This window comes from Elephas maximus, chromosome 22, assembly GCF_024166365.1.
Source record: "Elephas maximus indicus isolate mEleMax1 chromosome 22, mEleMax1 primary haplotype, whole genome shotgun sequence".
In the NCBI taxonomy this organism is placed as follows: Eukaryota; Metazoa; Chordata; class Mammalia; order Proboscidea; family Elephantidae; genus Elephas; species Elephas maximus.
In genome coordinates this window covers 8,451,009-8,477,129 of record NC_064840.1, presented here as the reverse complement: position 1 = coordinate 8,477,129, position 26,121 = coordinate 8,451,009, and the positions used below count along the sequence as shown (strand labels likewise).

At 46.3% G+C, this 26,121-nt stretch overlaps 1 protein-coding gene across 19 annotated transcripts in view; it reads right to left on the bottom strand.

The window, feature by feature from the left end:
• The window catches only part of KDM2B (lysine demethylase 2B), a 154,767-nt gene that overhangs the window by 38,286 nt on the left and 90,360 nt on the right, over positions 1-26,121 (bottom strand). For all 19 annotated transcript variants that reach the window (XM_049865302.1, XM_049865294.1, XM_049865295.1 and 16 more), the window contains 2 exons: positions 25,133-25,605; positions 11,172-11,258 (listed from right to left, as the gene is read on the bottom strand). In XM_049865302.1, the coding sequence (XP_049721259.1) occupies positions 11,172-11,258; positions 25,133-25,605 (560 nt within the window). The remainder of the gene's footprint in view (positions 1-11,171; positions 11,259-25,132; positions 25,606-26,121) is intronic.

The following is a 26,121-nucleotide window of genomic DNA, read 5'->3' as shown; positions in this document are numbered from 1 at the left end:
ATCTGTAGGCATATGTATATACATCTTTGTGTACGCTGCATATACATTCACATACATATTATAGCACATAGAAGGCACAGTTACGGATACTTCCTAGATATACCTAAACACCTCTTGCGAGTTTGAAGGCTTGGGACCCAAGTGTCACGGAACAACTCAGTCAACTGGCATAATACAGTTCATAAAGATAATATTCTATATTGTTTGGTAAGTAGCATCTGATGTCTTGGAAGCTTGCAAGCAGCCATCTCAGATACAACTAATGGTCTCTACTCGTCTGCAACAAAAGAGAATGAAAGAAACCAAAGACTCAGAGAAGAAACTATGCCACAGGACTAACAGCCCACAAGAACCACAACCTCATCGAGCCTGAGGCCAGAAGTACCCAGCTACCATACCCACTGTTCTGACCAGGGATACAATAGAAGGTCACTGATAGAAAGGGAGAAAAATGTAGAACAAAATTCAAATTCCAAAAAAAGGCCGGATTTACTGGACTCAGAGAGACTAGCAGGACCCCAAAGACTATTGCCCTAAAATACCCCTTGAACATGGAACTGAAGCCACTCCCAATGGTCACCTTTCATCCAAATAATAGATTGGCTTATAAAATAAATGAGCTCCTTTAAATAATCAACTATATGAGACCAAATGGTAACATTTACCCTAAAACAAAGATGAGATGGTAAGGAGAGGGAGGGAAGCTAGATCAACAGAAACAGACCAAAGAGAATGGAAATGAGAATGCTGACACATAGTAAAAAATGTAACCAATGTCATGGAACAATTTGTATAAAAATCGTTAAACGGGAGCCTAATTTGCTGTGTCAACTTTCACCAAAAACACCATAAAATATTAATAAGGGAGAGAGAGAGAAGACAGAAACCAAAGGTTATGTACTCAAAGTGGGAGTTTAAATAAAGCAGAGCATTATTGTTGCCAGGTGCCATCGAGTCGGTTCTGACTCACGGCGACCCTATGTACCACGGAAAGAAACACTGCCAGGTCCTGCGCCATCCTCACAATCGTTGCTATGCTTGAGCCCATCGTTGCAGCCACTGTGTCAATCCATGTCCTTCGCTGACCCTCTACTTTACCAAGGATGATAGTAGTGAGGTGAAATATGAGTAGAAATATATTCATCATTCATTGCAGCACTATGACAATAGGTAACAGGTGGAAACAACCAAGTGTCCATCAACAGATGAACAGATAAACAGAATGTGGTACAGACATAAAATGGAGTATTTTTCAGCCATAAAAAGACATGAAGCTTTGATTCCATGATTCGACATGGCTAAACCTTAAAACATTATCCTAAGTGACATACGTCAGGCAAAACAAGCCAGGTGCTACTAGATTGCATTTATCTGAAATATCCAGGCTAGGCAAATCCACAGAGGCTGGAGGCAATGAGTGGTTGTCTGGGGCTGGGGCCTGGGGGAGACAGGAGTGGCTGCTAATGGGTACCTACCTGCGTATGTGGTTTCCTGGGGGGTGGGCAAATATTTTGGAATGAGATAGAGGTGACAGTTCACAACATTGTGAATGTACTAAATGCCACTGAATTGTTCATGATTAATGATTAACTTTACCTCAAAAAAAAAAAAAAGAGGGGAGTATGTGTGGATATGTGTATTTCGTTGTCGTTAGCTGCCACTGAGTCATCCCCGACTCACCAGGAACCCATGTACGACAGAACAAAACATTGCTCAGTCCCACACCATCTTCACAAGCACTGATATGCTTGAGTCCACTGTCGCAGCTAGTATGTATTTGGAGTGCATGCCAACCTAGGAGGAGCCCTGGTTGTGCAGTGGTTAAAACACTTGGTTGCTAACCAAAAGTTCGGCGATTTGAACCCACCAGCCGCTCCTCGGGAGAAAGGTGTGCCAGTCTGCTTCTGTAGAGATTTACAGCTTTGGAAACCTTTGGGGCAGTTCTACTCTGTCTTATAGTGTCACTATGAGTTGGAATCAACTAGACGGCAGTGGGTTTGGTTTTTTGGTTCCACCCTAGGGGCTCATCTTCCGGCACTGTATCAGACAGCACTCTGCTGTGATCTGTAAGACTTTCACTGGCTAATTTTCAAAGGTACAGCACCAGGCCTTTCTTCTTCCTTAATCTGTCACAGTCTGGAACCTCCACTGAAACTGTCTACCAGGGGTGATCCTACTGGTATTCAATATACCGGTGGCATAGCTTCCACCATCATAGTAACACATGACACACCAGGGTATGACACACTGACAGACGAGTGGTACAAGGCGACCCCAGAGGACAGAGTAAAGTAAAACTGCCCAATAGGATTTCCAAGGAGCGGCTGGTGGATTTGAACTGCTGACCTTTTGTTTAGCAGCCATATCACTTAACCACTGCGCCACCAAGGCTCTACAATAAGGCTAGGAAGTGGATATTATATTCTCCGCTGCAGTTGGGGAAACTGGGAGCCCAGAGAGGCATGCCTATACATCTGGGGTCACACAGCTAGTCAATAGTCAGGCGCCTGTTCCCAGGCCAGGGTGCTTCTTCCACCAAGCAATGAGAAACCCAGTGAAGCGTGGCGAGGGGGAGGGGAGCCCTGGTGCTATGTTTAAGCATTTCCTGGCCGGTGGGGTTAAAAAGTTAACAGGAAAGGAAGAAGTAAGTAAACGACTGACTGCCGGGGCCGCCAGGTCCTTGGGTTCCCAGGTTTGCGGTCGGCTGGCTTCCTCCCCATTCAGTGGGGGCTGGGTTGAAAGATCAAGGGTGCCCACTGAGGCTGTCAGGAGGCGAGCTGGGAGCAGGCTGGGGTCTGGGTCGGATTACTTAATTAATGCTAAACGATGATTCGCAGGCAATGCTTTGATCCCCCGCCTCTCCTCAGGAGAACAAAGCCCTTTTCTGGAACTGATTAGGTACTCTAAGGTCACAACTGATGTGCGCTCCTCCAAATCAAAGGTGCTCCTGAATCACCACCATCTGTCACCATGCACCTGACCGGCTTCTTCCTCCATGCTGATGGGCTGGTTTGGAACCAGCCACCCTCTGACCGTTTCCTTTTACGACCAGGTGGCGAGATTTGGGGGGCTGCACTGTGACTTCAGAGCCGAGTTGAGGGAACTGAGCTTATCTGAGGCCCAGCCTCTGACCTCAGCGTCATTAGTGAGTTAACCTTCTGCTCACCAGCCAGAGACTTCTATGCCCTGGCTTGCCAGTGAATTCCCTAAGAAGGAAGCTGAGGAGGGAGAGGAGACCAGGCCACAGCTGTCTCTGCAAAGAAAGCCTCCTGATGCCTCCTGCTTCCAATCCATTATCTCTAGTGGCCAAACCAGGCTGCCACTTGAATTTCAATTATTGGTAATTTTTTCTGGAGTGTAGGTACTGAGAGTCTGAAGTGTGCATGAACAAGTGTCCGGAAAGGGGGACACCGGGACAGCGCTCTTCAGTAGCTACTGGGTCAGCTTCACAACGAGGCCAGACGAGAATCACGGGTGGAAGCGACATAAACACACCTGTGCTATTTCTTAGGGGGCAGTGAGTGTATGTCAATGGTGGAGGACAACTCGGAAACGGAGGTTGAGGATGGCTGTATAATTTGAAGAACGTAATCAATGTCACTGAACTGCAATGTGCAGAGACTGCTGAGCTGGTGTATTTTTGCTGTGTGTATTTTCAGCACAGGAGCCTTGATCTTGGCTGCTTTGGGGTTGGCCTCGACATTGGGATTTTTAAAAGCCTCTCTTCCCCTGCCCCCGCAATCTCAAAAACCAAATCCGTTGCCACTGAGTTGATTCTAACTTACGGTGACCCCAGGTATTCCAGAGTAGAACTGCTCCAAAGGGTTTTCTTGGCTGTAATCTTTAGGGAAAAGAGCCCCGGTGGCGCCATGGTTAAGCATTTGGCTGCTAACCGAAAGGTCAGCTGTTCAAACCCACGAGTTGCTCCTCGGGAGAAGATGTGGCAGTCTGCTTCCGTAAAGATTCATAAGCTTGGAAGCCCTAGGGGGCGGTCCCACTCTGTTCTATAGGGTGGCTACAAGTCAGAATTGACTCAATGGCAACAGGCCTATTTTCAGCAACAACAACAAATTAATTACTAAAATAAAAAAATTAAACGAAACACCCTCTAGAAGACAGGGGCTTGTCTTAATAACCTTTCTCCTCATTCGTTTTCTGTGTCTGTCATGCAACATTGCCCCAGATAGCAAGCACCCAGGAAATACTGCTGAATGAATGAACTCAATAGCAAGATCGCCCCAGAGCATCTGAGAGATGAAGTCATATCCTGTGAGTTTCAGTCTCTTTTCCCTTTCCGCTGCTCCCCAAATGCGCCTGAGTCCTCTCCTTGGTGACCGAATCTCTCCTCCTTTAACTTTTGTCTCCTACTCCCAGCCAACTGTTGAAAGAACACTAAATGGAAGATTCCTCAGGGCTCCCTGCACTCACAATGTAGGTGCCTCCCCTCCTCGCCCTCGTCCCGTTGGACTTAGAAAGCTCTTTTCTCACTTGGGAGATCCCTGGGTGGTGCAAATGGTTAATGTGTTTGGCTGTTAACCCAGAGGTGCCTCAGAAGAAGGGCCTGGTGATCTAGTTCTGAAAAAATCAGCCATTAGGAAAAAAAACCCTACGGACCCACTGCTAGGAATATAGTAATTTTTTTCTAGAGCTGGTTAGGGGGCCTATGGTATTCATTACTGTTATTCTTTACATGTTTTCGTAGTTCTGAAATAATATATAACTTTAAATAAATTTTAGAAAACAAACTAAGACTGCAACAGAACGACTGACTTAGACCAGGTTCTGTAGAGAAGCAAAACCATTAGTGTACAAATATATAGAGAGACAGATTTATATCAAGGAAATGGCTCACACTGTTGTAGAGGCTGGAACGTCCCAAGTCTGTGGATCAGAATAGAGGTTTCTCCTGACTCAGGTAGCTACAGGGGCTGGCGAACCCAAGATCAGCAGGTCAGAAAGCAGGGCTCTTGCTCACAGGCTGTGAAAGATCAATGAATCCCAAGATCGGCAGGCAAGACCACAGGTAAGCTGCTAGCTCAAGTCCCAAGAACTAGAGGTCAGATGAACAGGAGCCAGCTGCAGGATCCAGAACAAGCAAAAGCCCCGAGCCTTGCCAGAATGTCTGCTTATATTCAGATGCAGGTCACATGCCCAAGGAAACTCCTGTCCACTGATTGGCTGATCCCATCATGGGGGGTGATCACATATCAAATCTCAACAGGGAAATGATCACAATATTATATGACTGCCAAAACACTGAGAAGCAAGGCCCAGCCAAGTTGACACATAATCTCAACCACCACAACGACTGTAGTCAAAAACTCGGAAAATAATAAGCGCCAGCGAGGGTGTGGAGAAACTGGAACCCTTAAGCTGCTGGTGGTAGTCTGGAAAACAGTCTGTCATCTCCTCAAGAAGTTAAACATGGAGGTACCCTACGACCCAACAATTCTGCTCCTAGGTATAAACCCAAGAAAAATGAAAACAGATGTCCACACGGAAACTTCTACACAAATATTCACGGCAGTGTTGTTCAAAATAACCAGAAAGTGGAAAAATCCAAATGCCTATCGACTGATGAATGAATAAATAATATGTGGTCTCTCCATACAGTGGAATATTATTCAGCCCTACAAAGGAATGAAGTATTGATACAGGCTACAACATGAAGGAACCTTGAAAATATGCTGAGGAAAAGAAGCCAGGCACAAAAGGCTATATAGCATATGATTCCATTTATATGAAATGCCCAGAACAGGTCCGTCCATAGAGACAGAAAGAAGATTAGTGGTTACCACAGCCAGAAGGCGGGGAATGGGGAGTAGCTACTAATGGATATAGGTTTCTTTTAGGCAGTAGGAAAATGTCCTAAAAATTAGATTGTGGTGAGAGCTGCAACTCTGGGAATATACTAAGAACCACTGCATTGTATATTTTGAAGAGGGGAATCATATGGTACGTAAATTACATGTTTTATCGTGAGCTGTTGATCAAAAAAAAAACAGATTAGCACCCAGGAGCCCCAGAGGCACAGTGGTTAAATGCTTGGTTGCTAACCGAAAGGTTGGTGGTTCGAACCCACCCAGTGGCTCCAAGGGAAAAAGACCTGGCAACATGCTCCTGTAAACATTAACCCATTGCCATTGACTCAATTATGACTCCTGGCAACGCTATAGGGCAGATTACAACCGCCCCATAGAGTTCCCAAGGCTGTAAATCTTTACAGAACCAGACTCCCACATCTTTCTCCCAAGGAGTGGCTGGTGAGTTTGAACCGCCGACCTTTCTGTTAGCAGCCAAGCACTTAACTACTGCACCACCAGGGCTCCTCCCTTAAAGATTACAGCCTAGGAAATCCTGTGGGGCAGTTCTACTCTGTCACATGGGGTTGCCATGAATTACAATCAACTCAACAGCACAAAATAACAAGTCTTAAATGTAGACTGTTCTTTCTTCACCCTTTTCCAATCAGCCTAAGGCTCGGATTTCTCCCACACCACCCGTGTGTTGATACCCCACCAGGGTGCTCTCAGGTAGAGACCAGCACTTAGAAGCTCCCCTCTACAGGAACCTTAGATGAAGTCTACTCCCCACAGAAGCCATCTTCCTGTTCCCAGGTCTTTGGAGAAAAACAGGGAGAGGGGAGGTTAATTATTTTTAAAGTGCCTATACACCCCTCAAAATGAGCCCTGGTGGTACAGTAATTAAATGCTCAGCTGTTAACTGAAGGGTCAGGGGTTTGAGCCTACCAGCCGCTCCTCAAAAGAAAAGACCTGGTGATCTCCTCCTGTAAAGATTACAGCCTTGGAAACCCTATGGGGCAGTTCTACTCTGTCTTACAGGGTCACTAGGAGTCAGAATTGACTCAATGGTTACAGGCTTGGGTTTTTATAAATGCCTTGGGGGACCGAGGGTCTCAGGCACAGACAACAGGGCACATCTGTCTGCCTGGCACTACCTTCCTGGAGAGGCTCATTTGGGTGCCCCCACCCCCGCCATTCATTCTGAGATTACAGTGGGCAGTGTAGAGCTGATTTTTAAAAAAAAGCCCTTGTTCTGCAAACCGTAGTAGCTGCCTTGGAGCAATTCCTCAGCCAGGAGGAAAGCAGCAGTGAGGCAAAGCCTGGCTTTACTCTTCAGGTTCAGAGCAGCTGTGGGGCCAGGATGGGCTATTTCAGGTGCTGTGTCTGCAAGTACAGTTTGTGGCCTGGTAAACAGCACCGGTGTTTATCGTACAGACAGGGGAAAGCCAACTTTAAATCTGTACACACTTCTAGGATCGGGAACCAAAGGCAGAAAATATGGAGAGGCTACTCTTTTTTTCGTCTTACAGTCACCAGTTGTTGTTATGGGCCATGGAGTCAATTTAGCGATTTGACTCACGGCAACCCTATGTGACAGACCAGAACTGCCCCCATAGGATTTCCTAGGCTGTAATCTTTATGGGAAGGAGCCCTGGTGGCACAGTGGTTAAGTGCTCGGCTGTTAACGGACAGGCTGGCAGTTGGAACTCACCAACTACTCCTCGGGTGAAAGATGTGGCAGTCTGCTTCCATAAAGATTAAATCCCGAAAAACCAAACCCACTACTTCCGAGTCAATCGTGACTCAGAGTGACCTCATAGGGTTTCCAAGGTTGTAAATTTTTATGGAAACAGACTGCCACATCTTTCTCCCGCGGAACCAAAGGTGGTTTCGAACTGCTAACCTTTCAGTTCACAGCCAAGTGCTTTAACCACTGTGCTGTCAGGGCTTAGCCTTGGAAACCCTGTGGGGCAGTGCCACTCTGTCCTATGTGGTTGCTATGAATTGGAATCGACTCGACGGCAACAGGTTTATCTTCACAGGATCAGGCCACCATGTCTTTCTCCTGAAGAGCTGGGGGGGTTCAAACCACCAACCTTTTATTAGCAGTCAGGCGCTTAACCGTTGTGCCACCAGGACTCCTTCAGGGAATCGACTTGACAGCAACAGGTTAACATTAACATTAATGAAGGGGTGTCCTTCTCCCCAGCAATTCCACACTTATGAATGCATTCTAATTAGATCATCAGATAAAAGCTAAACAAATAATCTAGAACAGTGCCGTCCAATAGAGGTATAACGCCAGCCACATATGTAATTTTTAAAAAATTTTCCTGAAACTACATTAAAGGAGGTAAAAGAAACAAACGAAATTAATTTTAATCTATATTATTTAGCCTGATATATCCAAAATATTACCATTTCAAATCAGGCTGTCAGATTGGGCAAATAAAAATCCAGGGCACCCAATTAAAAATTGTTTTTTATTGTGGTAAAGTTTTGTGTAAGAAAACATTTGCCATTTCAACACTCTTCACATGTTCAGTTCGGTGACATTGTGTTCGTCATGTTTTCAATTAAATTTTAATTATAGATGAACGACAATTTTTTTTTTTTTTTTTTGGTATAAGTATATCCTACGGAATATTTGGGTCATACTAATACTATGAAAAATTGTTGTTAATTTTAATGAGGTCTGTTCCATTCTTTTTTTTTTTTTTTTTTTTCATTTTAAGACTTTTAAATCTGGTATGTATTTTGTACTTACAGCGTATCTCAACGTGGACTAGCCTCATTTTAAATGCTCAATAGCCACATACAGCTAGTGGCTACCATATCAGATAATCCACATCTAGAATGTTCCTCTCAGTGTTTACTACAGTAGCAAAAATATCAGAACTTAGGGAAATACCCAGGCAACTGAGGTCTGCATAAGTCATAGTAATTAACATTTAGAGAGCACTAACTGCAGTCAGCCCTTGTCCCAAGGACTGCATGCATTACCTCCTTTAATCCTCATAAAAACCTTCGAAGTAGGTATTAGTGTAAGCCCTTTCTACAAACGAAGCAAGCAAGGTTTAGTAAACTTATGTAACTTGTTCAAGAAAGCAGTGGAGTTGACCGCAGATAGATCGATGGCTAGACAGATGGACTCATACAGTCCCATGTCGGTTAATGTCCATGATACCTTCTGTGAAATACGATGTTATGTGATTTGGACATTGTGTGAGCACTGTGCCAAATCAGGCCCCTGGAAGCCACTGTCCCACTGCCCGGGGTGGCCTAGAAGGTGGGGCCCATGAAACTTCGGGGCATTGAGACCCCCGGGGCCCAGGGGAGGCTGGTGCAGTTGGCACAGTTTATCCACAATCAAATCCTGGAAATCAATTCCTTTTATGTTGTGCTTGGTCTTGTTCTGCGATATACATCCCATTCTCCAGTCGGGATTTCTGAATTCTGTTTTAACCTTATGGGACCACTGATGTATATGCAGTCAGGTGTTGCCTGAATGGACGTTCTGTGGCACATTAACTGTATATCCCACTGTGGCATCCCTGGATGGCACAAACTGTTAAGGTGTTCAGCTGCTAACTGAAAGGCTGGAGGTTCGAGTCCACCCAGAGGCACCGTGGAAGAAAGGCCTGGTGATCTACTTCCAAAAAACCAGCCAATGAAAACCCTAGGGAGCACAGTTCTACTCTGACACACATGCGGTTGTCATGAGCCAGAATTGATGCGATGGGAACTGGTTTGCCTTTGGAAGGATCATCACCACAACATCACTGCTTTCATCTCGATAATGTGCTTTGAAAGTTTGGTCTGAAGGCAACCAAAGTCTCAGAGAAGAAACTAGTCTACAGGGCTAATAGCCTACATGAGCCACAGCCTCACCTACCCTGAGACCAGAAGAACTAAATGGTGCCCAGCTACCACTACTGACCGTTCTGATCAGGACCACAATAGATAGGCCCTGACAGATCAAGAGAAAAACGCAGAACAGAACTCAAATTCTCAAAAAGTCCAGACTTACTGAACCAGTTGAGACTAGAGGACTCCTTGAGACTATCTCCCTGAGATATGTTTCAAACCTTGAGTCGAAACTATCCCAAGGTCACCTTTTAGCAAAATAACGGATTGGCACACAAAATAAAGGATGTTGCCCATGAGTACTGTGGTCGATTAAAAAATCATCTGTGAGACCAAAGGTTAGCAGTTACTCTAAAGCAAAGATGAAAAGATAAGGGAACAGGGAAACTATAGAGCACTGAAAATGGAACAACCAGAACACAATTAAAGAGAATGTTGACACATTGTAAAAATGTAACTAATGTCACTGAACAATTTGTTTGGAAATTTTCAAATGGGAACCTAATTTACTATGTAATCTTTCACTGAAAAAACAATGAAATATTGTTAAAGAAAAGCAAGTTTGGTACGTACCATCAAAGAGACCAATCATCTAGGCCTGGCTCTGCCATTTACTAACCAAGCACCACAATAAGTGACTTCACTTTGTTAAACCTCAGTTTTCTCATCTGTAAAATGGGAGCCACTATTGTCTTTTTTTTTTTTTTTTTTATTGTCTACCTCATAGGGTTTTTGTGGCATTAACAAGATAAAGGCTGTGGAGAACTACACAACGGGGACTGGGGAGAATGTGGTAAGTTCTCAGTGAGGTAATTTATTCTTCTTACGAGTTTCTTTGTCCTTTGCTGTTTGTTTAGATGTTTTTAAGATGAACATCGATGATTTTACAAAGAGGAAAAAAGTTACTTTAAAAAAGGGAGAAAACAGCCCATGAAGCAGCTGGAGGAAACGAGGAATTCCGGAAGGAAGAAAGAAGACAGGGAGGGATAGAAAAAGGGAAGGAGAGATGGAGAAATCCTCCTGACAGGAAAAGACGAGGTGCCTCTTCCTCGCAATTTTCCAAGTGACAACCAGGGGGCACCGACTGCAATTTCCACGTTGCTGGATGTTGACGAGCCAAGTGGACTTCAACTCATAGCAACCTCATGTGACAGAGTGGAACTGCCCCATAGTATTTTCTGTAATCTTTACAGGAGCAGATTGCCAGGTCTTTTCTCTCGAGGAGCTGCTGGAGGGTTCTAACTGCCAACCTTTCCATTAGCAGCTGAACACTTAACCATTGTGCCGCCAGGGGCTTTGCAATCTCTATAGCTTGGTAAAACGATCCCCTTTACAAAACAAAAACTTGCAAAGAACAATCACCAGAATCATTCATCTTAACTGGGTTGCCTTCCCCAAGGAGCTCTCCCCTAAAAGGTGGCCATTGTTTACCCTACAGGAGGAGCAAAAGGCGGAGAAAAACACGTATTCCCACACTGTGTTAGGCAGTCTGCATCTTACCTTTGGCGTCTTCTTTGGCCAAGTGACAACAGGGACCCCAGTGATAGCCAGACTGGGGTCATCATCCGCATGCTCCTTCAGGACGTTCTGTGGCCAAACAAAGGAGCCATATTAGGCCAGGGCAGAGGGGAGATCTTTGAAAGGGGTCAGGGCTAGGACTAAGCCAGAGGCAGGTGGAGAGCTTTCCACAGTCAATGCCTGGCCCCTACGCAGACACTCAACACAAACTGCACCGCCAGGGTCCCCTAGGGTCCCTAAAACACGCAACAGTCCCCTTTTCCGTCTCAGGGTTCCTTCTTGAAGCGTTCCTTCTAGAACACTCTACCTGTTGTTGCTGTTATTGCCGTCGCTTCCATTTCCTCTCATAATGACCCCATGTGACAGGGTAGAACTACCCCATAGAGTGTCCTACCCTGTAATCTTTAAGGGAGCAGATTGTCAGGCCTTTCTCCCATGGAGAAAGACAACCTTTCAGTTAGTAGCCAAGTCTTAACCGTTACACCACTAGGACTTCTTATACTCTACTTATTGTTGTTTTGTGTGCCACTGTCCAGACGTAGATCAGTAACTAGAAATTAGCCTCTGAAAAAGGAGGGTGCTGAGGCTGAAGAGAGAGGTGGGCAGCTCCAGTGTGGCAACAAAGGAAGACTTATAGACAGCCCTGGCGGTGGAAGGACCAAAGTAGATCTCCGCATTCTGCAGTGGGAGCGCAAAGGTTTTATAGTGGTGGGGGACAATAGTGGCTCCATGCCAGGGGCTTACATAAAAAGCAAACTGTAGTGAATTGGCAGACCACATGAGGGTGCTCACATTTGGCCTTGCAAAGCCTGTTTCCCCTTCAGCCGTCAAGTCGATTCCAACTCATAATGACCCCATGTGACAGTGTAGAACTGCCCCATACGGTTTCCTAGGCTGTAACCTTTATGGGAGCAGACTGCTAGGTCCTTCTCCCATAGAGCAGCTGGTTGTGTTCAAATGGCTAACCTTAAACAGCCAAGCACTTAACCATTGCACCACCAGGGCTCCTTACACCATACCTAGTAGGGCAATTTGAAGAGTCTAATAATTCAATCAATCAATGTCATCTAATCCTCTTGACTACACTGTGAGATGCATTAGTACCATCTCTGTGGCACAGGTGAGGAAACCAACGTTTCAGCAGATGAAATGAACAGTCAAGACTATATAGCTAATAAGTAGTGGAGACTAGGCTGAACCCGCATCCATCAACTCCAAAGCTTGTGCTCTTTAACTGTGACATGATTCAACCCATCTTAAAAAAAAAGTGGAGAGTGGGCAGAGTAGTCCCTCCTTATGCAATATACTGAGAGATTCTAGAAAGTACAGCATAGAGACCCAATATCTGACTAGTTAAACTGTTGTTATTGCTACGCTTGGGGAAAAAACCTGGTTCTAGACTCAGAAGTTCTGCAGGCTCCGTGACCTTGGCTAAGCCTCAGCTTCCTACTGCCCCACCTGGGGGCAGAACAGATACTCACCCACTGTTACTATTAAGTTTATGTGACTTTTACAGTTCTTACTAGCAATTGTTGAGCGCTTACTCTAGGCATTAAAATGATCCTATCTGTGGGGTGGGCTGAATCTCCATTTCACAAAAGCAGAAATTGATATTGGTCCGGGTCTATCTGATTCCAAAGCTTAGGACATAAGCCTGAGGTGGATGGAGCCTCAGTAAACCATCCCAGTGCCCTCTTCATCTGATCTAAACTCCGCTGTTTGAAAACAGGACACCAAGAAGACAACCCAGGCTCCATACTCACCACTCCATCAGCAAATACGGAGGGGAGCCATCATTAATCCTTTTAATGTGCTTGGCTACAAACCAGAAGGTTGGAAGTTCAAGTCTACACAGAAGCACCTTGGAAGAAAGGCCTGGCAACCTACTCCCAAAAAATGAGCCACTGAAAACCCTAGGGAGCACAGTTCTACTCTGACACACATGGGGTTACCCCGAGTTGGAAACAACTGGACAGCAACTTGTTTTTCCTTTTGGTTTTTATCTATTCCTTACAAATCAGACAGAGAATTAATTCAGCCACAAAGACAGCATTTCTCAACCCCCCTCTCTCAGCACCTCACCAAGTCACAGAGCAGCTGCTCCTGCCCGAAGTGGCCCATCACAAGCATGAGATTTCTTTGACATTTCTTGTTTTCTCTTAACAATCCACATGAATCTCACACCCTCCTCCAGAATATATCAGTGTCTGTTTAATTCTAAAAATAATGTTTACCCCCCCGCCCCCAAAATCATTAAGGAACAAAAAGTCTTTCCAGGAAGATACTGTGTGTTTAGCCAAAGCCTTTCAAGTCCCCCTCATAGGGGGCCCCATCTGGGTGTAGAAGGAGATTCATCATTTCTAGAAGACATTCTGCCCCCTTATCTTAGACCCAATCTCTAGGCTGGAGATGGCAAATGTAAATGCCACCAGGGACAAGGCAGATAAAGTGATAGAATGTAAGGGGACTAAGGTGACAGGGTAATAGGGAGTGGTGAGGCCTGTGGCAAACTAGAGGCCACATTCTACATTTAAAAGAGGGTAGATGCTTCTCAATTCCAACCTACTGTCCTGTGGAAATGTCAGCCTCACCAGGTTTCTGATTTTTCAGAAGAATACAAAGATTCAGACTTTTAAGTAAAATCTCTCCAGTTTGAAATGTTGGTCACTGATGAGAGCTGTTTATAAAAGGACCAATGTAAGCCAAACACATCTGTGGGCTGATGGGGGCCACCAGTTTGCAAACGATGCTTTGCATGTTTGCATGAAAATAATGCCCACTCGTCCTGGGTTTGTTTTTTTTTTTTTTAACTTCCTTTCGAATTACCTCAAGATGTCTTTTCTTGTTAATAATATTTTATCGCGATCCTGGTGAAAGTTTACACAGCAAATTAGGTTCCCATTTGACAATTTCTACACAAATTATTCAGTGACATTGGTTACATTTTTCACAACGTGTCAACACTGTCTTGAATTGCATTCCGGTCGTTCCGTTTCCAGTACTCTAGTTTCCCTGCCCCCTCATCTTCTCTGCTTTGCTTTAGAGTAACTGTTGACCTTTTGGTCTCATATAGATGGTTGCTTTTGTTTTGGGGTTTTTTGTTTGTTTGTTTTTTATTTTTGTTGTTGTTCTTGAGAATATACACAGCAGTATGTATACCAGTTCAACACTTTCTACGTGTACAATTCAGTGACACTGACCACAGTCTTCAAGTTGGGCAACGATTCTCACCCTCCTTTTCCAAACTGTTCCTCCCCCATTAACATAAACTCACTGCCCCCTAAGCTTCCTACCTAACCTTTTAAGTTGCTGTTGTCAATTTGATCCCATATGGATAGTTCTTAAAAAAGCACAATGCTCAAGGCAGACATTCTTAAGCTAAACTGTTCAAGATTTCTTGTCATTTCAATTATCAGAGGTACAGTCGGTAATGCATACACATCCGGGAGAGGCCTCTTTAGAGGGACATCTGGATACTAAAAGTTACTGCTGGAGCTGTTGTTGTGTGCCGTTGATTCTGACTCATAGTGACTCCATGTGACAGAGCAGGGTTTCCTGGGCTGTACTCCCTGGTGGCACAGACGTTAAGAGCTCGGCTGAGCACCTTTTGGTTAGCGAAAGGTAAGCAGTTTGAATCTACCAGCTGCTTCTTGGAAGCCCTATGGGGCAGTTTAATTCTGTCATATAGCATCACTATGAGTCAGAATCGACTCGAAGTGAATGTTTTTTTTTTAATCTTTACGGGAGCAGGTTGCCAGGTTTTTTTCTCCCACAGAGCGGCTGGTGGATTTGAACCACGGACCTTTCAGTTAGCAGCCGAGTTCTTAACCATTGCACCACCAGGGCTCCTCATCAGAGCTGTGAGTATTATTAAATAAAGAGGCGTCCCTAAGAGCCCTTGAGTCTGAAGATCTCAAACACAAGCTCCCGGCAGGAAGCGGAGTTCTCCTCCATGTGTGGCCCCCTCTGGCCACCAGGGGGAGATCTGAGCTCTGTCCTTCGGGGAAGTTTTTTCTTGGTGTGTGACAGGAATCAGGAAGAGATTATTCTAATTGGAGATTTTTCTCTCCGAGAATAAAAAAATAATTGTGCTGGAGGGAATCATGTCACTAGCTTCCCTAGGTTCTGGCTGAATTTATCCACGCTCTGGGGCTCTTGGAAGCACAGAGACAAAGGAGGCTGGGTGTCTGTACCAGCCCAGGGCCAAAGGTTACATCCACCAAAAAAAAAAAAATCCACCAAGCCACCACTTAAAGTGAAAGTCCCGGGGCATGGAATTTTCTAGAAGGTGCCTGTATTTGACCTACCAAGATAAACAAAGGCTTGCAGGACCTCTGTGCCCTTTATGCCAACTTCCCTCAAAGAGCTTAATTAGTAAACAATGGATTCAGGCCGCATGCCTCCCCAGGAAGGGGTGTTAATAATTAGAAACTACATTGATGCTGAGACTAAAAATATCACCACTGTGAGAATAAGGCAGAGGCAGACATCAGGAGAGAATTACCAACCACGGGCTGGTTAAAAAAAACAAACCAACCAGTCGCCACTGAGTGGATTCTGAAATCGAATATGGACTAGAACTGCTCCAGAAGCAGACTGCCAGGCCTTTCTTCCGAAGCTCCTCTGGGTGGGTTTGAACCCCTGACTTTTCAATTAGTAGCAGAGTATTTAATCTGCGCCAACAGAGAAAGTAAAACGGCAGCGGAGCAGCATGGACCGCTGCTCTGGGGGAACTCAGTAGTCTCAGGGGTCCCCCCCTCCCCACTGCCACTGTAAGGGCCCTCACAAATGGGCATCAAGGCACTCTGGTCCTCCCCTAAGATCCCTCCACTCCAGCCAACCATCTCGTGTCTGTCTGTAAAAATCCAAATGTAGCAGGCTGACCTGTGTCCTCCGAAAGATACATTCAAGTCCTAACCCCCAGTACCTGTGGATGTGACTTTGTTTGGAAAGAGGGTCTTTGCAGGTGTAATTAGTTAAAGATCTCGAGGTGAAATCATCCTGGCTTTAGGGTGGGCCTAAATACAATGACTGGTGTCCCTACAACAGAAAAGAGAGGGAGATTTGAGACAGAGGGAAGATAGCGATGACAGCAAAGACTAAACTGATGAGGCCACAAGCCAAGGAACACCAGGAGCCACCAGAAGCTGGAAGAGGCAAGGAAGGATCTTCCCTTAGAGCTTCTGGAGGAAGCGTGGCCTTGTCAACATTTTGATTTTGAACTTCTGGCCTCCAAAACTGTGAGAGGATAAATATCTATTGTTTTAAGCCACCCGATTTGTGGTACTTTGTTACAGCAGCTCTGAAGGAAAAAACTAAACCCATTCCAACTCACAGACACCCTACAGGACAGAGCAGAATGCCCCATAGGGTTTCTGAGACTATAATCTTTACAGAAGCAGACTGCCACATCTTTCTCGTGTGGTGTGGCTGGTGGCTCCGAACCACCGACCTTTTGGTTAGCAGCCAAGCACTCAACAACTACGCTACCAGGGCTCCTTTACAGCAGCTCTAGGAAGCTAATATACACCGCTCCACAAAAACAGGGCTCAGCGCAGCGCCTGGCCCCAGCAGAAGAGGCCTGACCCAGGGCTGGGCAGACCTGGCTGTGCCCTGTCTTCTGTTCTCCAGGTCATCCCCAGCGTGTGACCAGGCCTGGCTGCAGCCCTCCACTGACTTCTGCCTTTTGGCTCTTCTAAGGGAGGGAGGCTGTAATGATCTAAAATAGCCAACCACGCTGTTTCCAAAACAGCAAGACCCAGGAGGGACAACTTAAGTGAGCAGGTCTGATCCAGGGTTGGGGGCTAATGAGCCCAAGAGAGAAGCTGTGCACCTTTCAGGGTCAGGGGCTTCACAAAGCTCCCACACTTGACCCTAAATGGGCCTGTGTTCATGCCACGGTGTCTGAAATAACGATAACCAGCTCTAGTTTAAACACTGCAAGGCCACATGCTAAGGCGTTCCAGACCCTCTGGACCAAGGAGCATGCCCTCTTACACCCCCACTTTACCAGGAAGAAAACTGCAGAGTTTTGAATTGAGTTCCTCAGCTAAGGTATGGTGCAAGGGATTCAGCCCGACTCCAGAACCTTTGGTCTCCAAAGACGGCATCAGAAAGCAAGGGACCTTTGTGGTCTCTTCCAGCACACAATTCCACACACTAAGGGCAGCGGGTTGTCTATAGTGAGCTGGCATTTTGCCAATGTGGGAAAGCAAGCCTGGCACTGTCTTATGAGAAGGCCTGCGGTCTGCTTGTTGTAGAAGCCGGTCCAGATCACCTTGCAAAAGAGTCTATGACCAAGACCCTCTCACCTCCAGCCTCGGGAGTCTCTGCCCACTAAGGCCCAAGCTCTTCAAAAGCTTTCAACATACCACTTACTACTAGCAAGTCATTTACAATGGATGTGGGGCCTGGACCTGCCCCCAAATAGCCCTACACAATTCCTTCCCTCCTCTCTTACTCTATTCTAGTTTAAAGTATAGATGCTTCTAAAAGGGACAGCACTCAAGGCAACTCCCATCCTACTGTGAATTGCTCTGTCCACTGGTTAACAGTTGCCAACCCAAGAGGAAAGAGGGAAAAGGTGGCTACTGATAATCTGAAGGGAGAGGGCTGAAAGGTGGGGAAGGGGGAGAAGAAAGGAGAAAGCATTAAGGAGAGGAGCTGGCCCAAAGCCAGTCTGGCTCTCCTATGACTGTTGCCTCAGAATAGCTAAATCTCCTCCAGGGACTTACTAGGTACATTATACCCATGAACTCACTGTTCCTCAAAATAATTCAATGATATGTTGTTGTTAGCTGCCTTCAAGCCAGCCCCCGACGCATGGCAACTAAACACTTCCCAGTCCTACTCCATCTACATGATCAACTGCAGATCAGACCATTGTGATCCACAAGGTTTTCACTGGCTGCTTTTCAGAGGTAGACTGCCAGGCCTTTCTTCCTAGTCTGCCTTAGTCTGCAAGTGCCAATGAAGCCTGTTCAGCATCACAGCAACATGCAAGCCTCCAACGACAGACGGGTGGGAGTTGTTCATGAGGTGCATTCGGCAGAAATCGAATCCAGGTCTTCTGTACGCAAGAGGAGAATTCTACTGCCTCATTCTATGCTATAAACCCAAACCCAGTGCCGTCGAGTCGATTCCGACTTAGCAACCCTATAGGACAGAGTAGAACTGTCCCAATAGGTCCCTGTTATTAGACGCATTTTACAGTGAGGGCACTGAGGTTTCAAGAGGTTAAGCCAAGGAACCACAGAATTTGGCTTCTGGAAGGACAGAGAACATCTACTCCAATATCCTTATTTTATCTATAAGTAAACAGAAAGGTGGAGTGACTTGCCCAAAGCCACACAGCAAGTAGCTAAGACCAGAAGCTGAACTTGAACTTCAGGGTCTCTTGTGTCCTGATTCTTTTCCCTGTTACACACAGGCCAATATCCTGGCACCTCCTACAGAATAAATGTCTTCATAGGAAATCACCGAATGTCCCTCAATGCCAAATTCCAAAAGAGTTTTGCAACTATGGGGAAGGGAATGGATTTCTTAGTTAGACTTTTACAACATGCTAGAATCTCCTTTCCTTTCACAAACTCACTTAAAAACGATGGTCATTTCTGTTTGAATCTAAATCCAGGTCCCTAAAGACAAGGGTTCAAGGTCTAAAGAAGCTTACTCTGATTTGCCGAAACAACAGGGTCAATGAGATACTCTCAGCCACATGAGCAAAGGGACTGACTTTCAAAGGGACATAGCAGCACTACTCACAATAGCCAAAAGGTGGAAACAACTGAAATGTCCGTCAACAGAGGAATAGATAAACAAAATGTGGTCTATTCATACTATAGAATATTACACGGCTGTAAAGAGAAATGAAGTTCTGTTCTATGCCACAACGTGAAGGAATCTTCGAAAACATGATGCTGAACAAAGTAAGTTAGTAGCACTACTCTGTCACATGGGGTCGCTATGAGTCAGAATCCACTTGACAGCACCTAACGACCACAAGGATGGAAGGTGGGGGGAGGGGAGTTTTCGTTTGAGGGGCATTTAGTTTATGTTACTGCTGGTGGGATTCTCTGGAAAAGGTTAGCAAGAATGGCAGCTCAACATGAAAAATGTAATGAACGTCACTAAGATGTAAATGTGGAAGATGGTATATTGAAAAATGTTTTTGTGTGTATATCTTCACCACAATAAAAAAAAATTTTAACATAAAAAATTAAAACCCTGGGAACTGAAGAACTACATGTTGCCCAGCTACCACTACTAACCATTCTGACTAGAGACACAACAGACAGTCCTGAATAGAACGTAAGAAAAATGCAGAATAAAATTCAAAATGTTGCTGGACCGGTTGAGACTAAAGGAGCCCCTGAGACTATTACTCTGAGACATCCTTTAGACTTTGAACTGTAGCCACGCCCAGAGGTCACCTTTCAGCTAAATAACAGGTTGGCTCATGAAATAAACAATATCAACCCTTAAGTATTTGCTCCTTTAAAAAAATCATCTGTGTGAAAGCAAATGATGAATAGTTATCCTAAAGCAAAGATGAGGAGGTGGGGCAGGGAAACTAGATTAATAGAAACGGAACAACCAGAATAGAAATAAATGAGAATGTTGACACACAGTGAAAAATGTAACCAACATCACTGAATATGTATAAAAACTTGTTAAAAGGGAACTTATTTTGCTGCGTAAACTTTTGCCCAAAACACAATAAAATATTATTAATAAATAAATATTAGCCTGTTAGAATACCCATTGCCATTGAGTCAATTCCAACTCATGTCAACCCTATAGGACAGAGCAGAACTGCCCCAGAGGATTCCCAAAGAGCGGCTAGTGGATTCGAACTGCCGACCTCTTGGCCACCAACTATAACTCTTAACCACTGCACTACCAGGGCTCCACATGTTAGAATAGGAAAAAAAAAAAAAAGATTCTGCTCACTAAAAAAAGTAAGGTAGATTTATAGGTACTGACATGAAAAAGGAAGTTTCCAGGGGAAAAAGCAAGTTACAGAACGGTATGATCTATTTTTTTTAATCATGTACGTATACTGGTACACAAGGGTGAGTATACAGTGTTTACCGTGAGTATACAGTGGTGATCACCAGGGTGGGAGAATTAGGGAGGGGGGTGTTTTCTATCTTGCAGTCTATAATGTTCATTTTTTTCTTTTATATTGACGTCTGAGCGCCCCTTGGCCTCCCCCTCCCCTGAGACGTGGCCGGCCCCACCCCTCGCCCTCTGGACACACACCCCCGTCTCCTCTCCAACGCCTCCCCAGCTCTCTCGCCGGAGCTCCTCGGAGGCCTGCACAGGGAAGGCGCCAGGATGAGTGGCTCCTTTGATCGCAAGCTCAGCAGCATCCTCACCGACCTCTCCAGCTCACTTAGCTGCCATGCAGGCTCCAAGGACTTGCCCACTCTGCCTGAGTCCTCTGTCACTGACCTGGGCTACTACAGCGCGCCCCAGCATGACTGCTACTCTGGGCAGCCCCACGGCCAGACCGTGAACCCCTACACCTACCACCACCAGTTCAATCTCAACGGGCTTACAGGCACTGGTGCTTACTCGCCCAAGTCGGAATATACCTATGGAGCCTCCTACAGGCAATATGGAGCGTACCGGGAGCAGCCGCTGCCTGCCCAGGACGCAGGTGAGGACCAGGGGGTCGCTGGGAGGTGGGAAACACAAGATTCCGGAGGAAGGGAAGACAGGAAACTGCAGCAGAAATCTAGGGAAGACTTGAGGGTGAGGAATTTACTGCCAAGAATTAGAAAAGGTGGGCTAGATGACCCCTGACATTTGCTCTTAAAAAACTATCTTTGTAAAAGTTTTAAGTATAATGGTTATTATATAAAAAAAAAAAGTCAGAATACAAAATACTATGTAGGTAAACGTGCAGAGACCAAGGTTGAGCAGTGGTCACTAGAGGCGGGTGGGAGGGAAGGGGGAATGGGGATTCGTGCTTAGCGGGGGGGACACTGAGCTTCTGTTAAGGGTGTTGGGAAAATGTGGAAATGCCTAACATGACTAATATCTCTGGATTGTACACCTGAAGAATGCTGAAATGCTCAACAATTTGTTACATATATAAGTACCAAAATAAAAAACAGAAAACAATGCAGTTCTATGAAATACCCGGAAAGCCATAGAGACAGAAAGCAGGTTAGCAGTTGCGGGCACTAGCCGCGGGGCGAAATGAGGATTGGCTGCTGATGGGTACAAGGTTCCATCTGGGGTGATGGAAAGGTTCTAGAAGTAGACAACGGTGGTGGTTACACAGGACTGTGACTGTACTAAATGCCACAGAACTGAAGACTTTACAGTGGCTAAAATGGTCATTTTTGTTATATGTGTTTCACCATCCACACACACAAAAAAAAAACACCCCACACATCACAAATGAAAGAAAAAAATGTGTTTCTGATAAAAGCCAAAACATAGCCATCAGGGGACTGAGTTGCGTTGGGGACCATCCCCAACCCCAGGGGTTCTGGTTACCACAAGCCATAGCAAGTAGCGGTCTCTGAGGTCCCACAGAAAGGGAGAGAAGGAAAGGTGTCTTTTTGCCAACCACGGCACAGATCATAGCTGGCAATTCATAAAGGGGCAACCGCCAGTGGCTAGAAGCAGGCATCATTAAATGGAGTGGAAGCAGAGGGTGAGAATTCTGTCTACAACTCACACCTCTGAACTGTGTTTTCCTTTTCAGCCAATGCAAAAGAGACCCCAACATCTGAGAAGAGAGAAGGAAGAGGCTACCAAGTGGACAGCCAGAAGAAGCTGCCTACCACTCTGGGCCTACACTCCACCCTGGAGGTCAGCCTTGGTTTTGAATCTTTCCTGGGTCTCCAGGGACGGGACACCCTGATGGGCTGCCCGGACACTGGGAATTCCCTGGCTCTGGAAGACTGGACCTATTTCCTCCACACAGGCTCCTGGCCATGCAGCATGTAAGAGACTGTAGCAGAAGCTTCCATTTTCTGGGGGTCAATAGAGGCCTGTCCACTTGATTTACAGGCTTGCAGCCTGGAAAAATTCCCCTTGGATAAGGCTCAAGAACACAGATATCTCTAAAGACAGCCAGATCCAAAAATAAGCTAAGTTGGGTAGTTTATACGAAAACATGCTGTGCAAGCCTGATGATAAATGGCAAGTGGCACTGAGCCTCAGAGTCAAGGAGGCAATAGGGAGTGGTGGGGAGTGGGGTGTATCCGGTCAGCTACAATTATCCTCCCACAGATTGTAGCAAGTCAGGAACACAGGCCCAAGGCAACCAGGACATTTTATGACTCTCCTGATTTTTAATGTTGGCAACGAACTACAAAAATACATTTCCTACTGTTCAGGCCAAACACAATTTCTGGAAGCTGGACTTGGCCAATTTGCAACTTCTGTCCCAAGATCAGATCTGTTGCTTGTTCTACACTGAAAGCCCAAGCAATCACCTCACTACCTTCTCCCTGGATTTGGGGTGGCCTCTGAGAGGGGAGAAAATCACCTTCTCTAAAGGCACCAAGCAAAACAGTATCACATAGTGGCTAGCCATATGGACTCCTCTGATGACTACAGTAGGTGGCCTTAGGGAAGGTATTTAACTTCTGTGTTCCTCAATTTTCTCACCTGTAAAATGGGGATAATAAAAGCAACACAGAGAGTTGCTGGGAGGTTTAAATGAGTTAATATATATGGAAAACACCTACACATCATCACACATGACCACAGGTTGCCACTGGAAGCCCATGGCATGGGAGAGGTCTGAGTTTCTCGTAATTTGTCCTAAGCCTCTACCCCAGGCCTCCTCCATAACAACAAAGACCAGAGAGGCCCAGCAAGTGGGTAAAGCTAGAGAATCAAGCCTGGGTCCTCATCCCAGCTCCACCACATACCAGCTGTGTAAGTTCAGGCATGTCCTCTTAGCCACTCTGAGTCTACTTTCTTGTCTGTTAAGTGTAAATAATAACAGTATCTACCACTTGCCTGGGAGCAATGGTGGCTCAGTGGTAGAATTCTCCCCTTCCATGAGGGACACTGGGTTCGATTCCCAGGCAATGCACCTCACGCACAGCCACGACCTGTCTAACAGTGGAGGTCTGAACGTTGCTATGATGCTGAACAGGTTTCAGCAGAGCTTCTAAACTAAGACAGACTAGGAAGAAGGACCTGGTGATCTACTTCCAAAAATCAACCAATGAAAAACCTATGGATCCTGTTGTGCATGAGGTCACCACGCGTCAAGGTCAATTTCACAGTAGCTAACACCACTGGCCTAGCACTATTATCCGGCAGGTAGTAAGATTTCAACAAATGTTATGATTATGATTACCACAGGGCATGGTTTCCCAACTGTTATGGCAAGAACTGTGCCCTCCAAAAAATATGTGTTATAAATCCTAACCCCTATAGCTGTGGTTATAATCCCATTTGGGAATGGGTTTTCCTTGTCGTGTTAATAAAGCAGTATCAGTGTAGGAAAAAAACCCATTGCCGTCAAGTCAATTCCGACTCATAGTGACCCTATAGGACAGAGTAGAACTGCCCCCCCAGAGTTTCCAAAGAACTGCTGACCTATCAGGTAGCAGCCATAGCACTTAACCATTATGCCACCAGGGTTTCCTATCAGTGTAGGGTGTGTCTTAAATCATTCTCTTTTGAGTTCTAAAAAGAGCAGATTAAGCAAGGGAGCAGAGGTGGGAGAAGATAGATGCCACGCTATATAAAGATCACAAGAAGTCAAGGAATGGGAGCTGAAAAGAGAGAAGGACCTTTCCCACTAGAACAGAGAGCCTTTCCCTAGAGCTAGCACCCTGAATTCGGACTTGTAGCCTCCTAAACAACGAGAAAATTAAATTCTGTTCATTAAAGCCACCCACTTGTGGTATTTCTGTTATAGCAGCACTAGATAACGACGACACCAACTATTTCCTGTTTCTTAAACACTCTACGCCTTTGCACATACCACCCCTCTACCTGTAATAGCTTTCCCCAGCTAGAGAGCTCCTATGCAGCCTGTAAGCCCAGCTCAATTGCCCTTTGCAGAAATGTCCCAGAGCCCTGGCCCCTGGTGTGGCCAATCAGTGTCCCCTCACCCAACCCCACGCCCTTAAGAGTACTTCTCCCTGCTCGGTGGCACTTACCTCCCTCTCGTGGCTTCTTCACGGTCTGCTTCCTGCTAGGCTCTAAGCCACCTGAGGGCAGTGACTACGTCTTCCTCTGTTCTGCCCATGACGCCCAGCACAGCAGGTGCTCCAGGGGCATTTGCTCAGTGACTGATCCCCACATTGCCCAGCAGGCTCTACATGGAGCCCCCGGAACCCCGGACAGCCATGTGGCACCTTGTGGAGGACCACCAGAATGTACACCTGTCCTATGCAACACATGCTGCTCCAGGGGAGACCAGCCCAGAGCAGTGGGTCATCCAGACCAGGTCGGGGAGTCTGGCCCCCAAGCCCCACAATGGCATCACTGCTGCACCCTAATGCCTTCCTCAGTGAAACCTCAGGTTTCAAACAAGGGCTGAGAAAGAGCATGTTGTCAACCACAGCGCAAGGGGCCACCAAGAGACCCCTCCGAAGCTCACAATTGTGTTCCCTCCTTTGACACCCTAGATGGGCTCACTTGGCCCAGAGGGCCCCTCACAGCTCCTGGACAGACCCCTAGAACAGTGTGCAAGCAGAAACCCCCAGCCAAGCCCACTGGACAGAACTTGCCTGCCCCTCCTTAGCTGCCCACCTGCTGCAACCCCTGCCCACCCTAACACCCTCCACGAGAGCCTGGGGGTCAGCTGCCAACCGGCTGAGACCCCTGCCCACCTTGATGCCCTCCAGGAGTGCCTGGCGGTCAGCTGCCCAACCTCTGAGACCCCTGCCCGCCTGGACGCCCTCCAGAAGTGTCAGGGGGTCAGCTACCCAACCTCTGAGACCCCTGCCCACCTTGACACCCTCCAGGAGCGCTTGGGGGTCCTCGATGCCCTCAGGGACACACTTCTTGTTCTCCGGGAGAGACTCAAGCTTCTCCACCAAAGCTTTCAGGCCCTTCAACTCAAACTCAGTGAGGTGGGTCCATTTGGCAGAGACGTCGGTGGTGGGTGAGCCGGTGGGCGTCTTGGGATAGTCTGCAGGCACCGTAGTGGACTTCACGCTCTCCTCAGACTCATTAGACAAAGTCCTTTTGAGAAATCGCATGGCAGGGGCTTTGGGCTTCTTCCCGGGAGCCTCCGGGTCCTCAGAAGGGGTACTGGGGGGTGAGGCGGGGCCATCAGCTGGTGGTCTGGGCATCTTCTCTCCACCCTCCTCCTGCTCCTTCTTCTCTTCCTCCTCCGGAGGGTTCTGCTCACAGGACTCCTCGTCCATCTCTGGCCAGGAATCCGATGAGAAGCCGTCTATGCTGGGCTTTCTTGGGGCATCTGCGGGGGGCAGGGGAGGGTCACAGAAAGACTGAGATAAACACTCCAAACTCCCTACTGGAGGGGTCTCTGGAAACTTCACTCACTCACTAAAGCCCACCCCTAGAGATCAAGCTGCTTCTGACAGTGCTAATGGTCTGTCCTCTCTCTCTTCTAGAAAGAGGATACAGCTTTGGGTCAGTGAGACGCAGGTTCAAATCCCAGCTCCGCTTCTTCCCAGCTGGCATTTTATTCCTTTAATGTAGAAAAATAAAACAAAAGAAACGTTTAAATTTTTTTTTTTTTTTTTTTTAAGGCAAAGACGACTTCCACTGAAAGTGTGTCGTGAAGATTACAAACAAGGCATCACCAAGCACGATTTCTGGCATATAACCGTCAGTTGCCGCTGAGTCAATTCTGACTCATGGCAACCCCATGTGTTGCACAGGAGACCTGAGCTCCACATGGTTTTCAAGGCTGCGACTTTTTGTTAAGTAGATCATCAGGCCTTTCTTCTAAGGTGTTTTTGGGTGGACT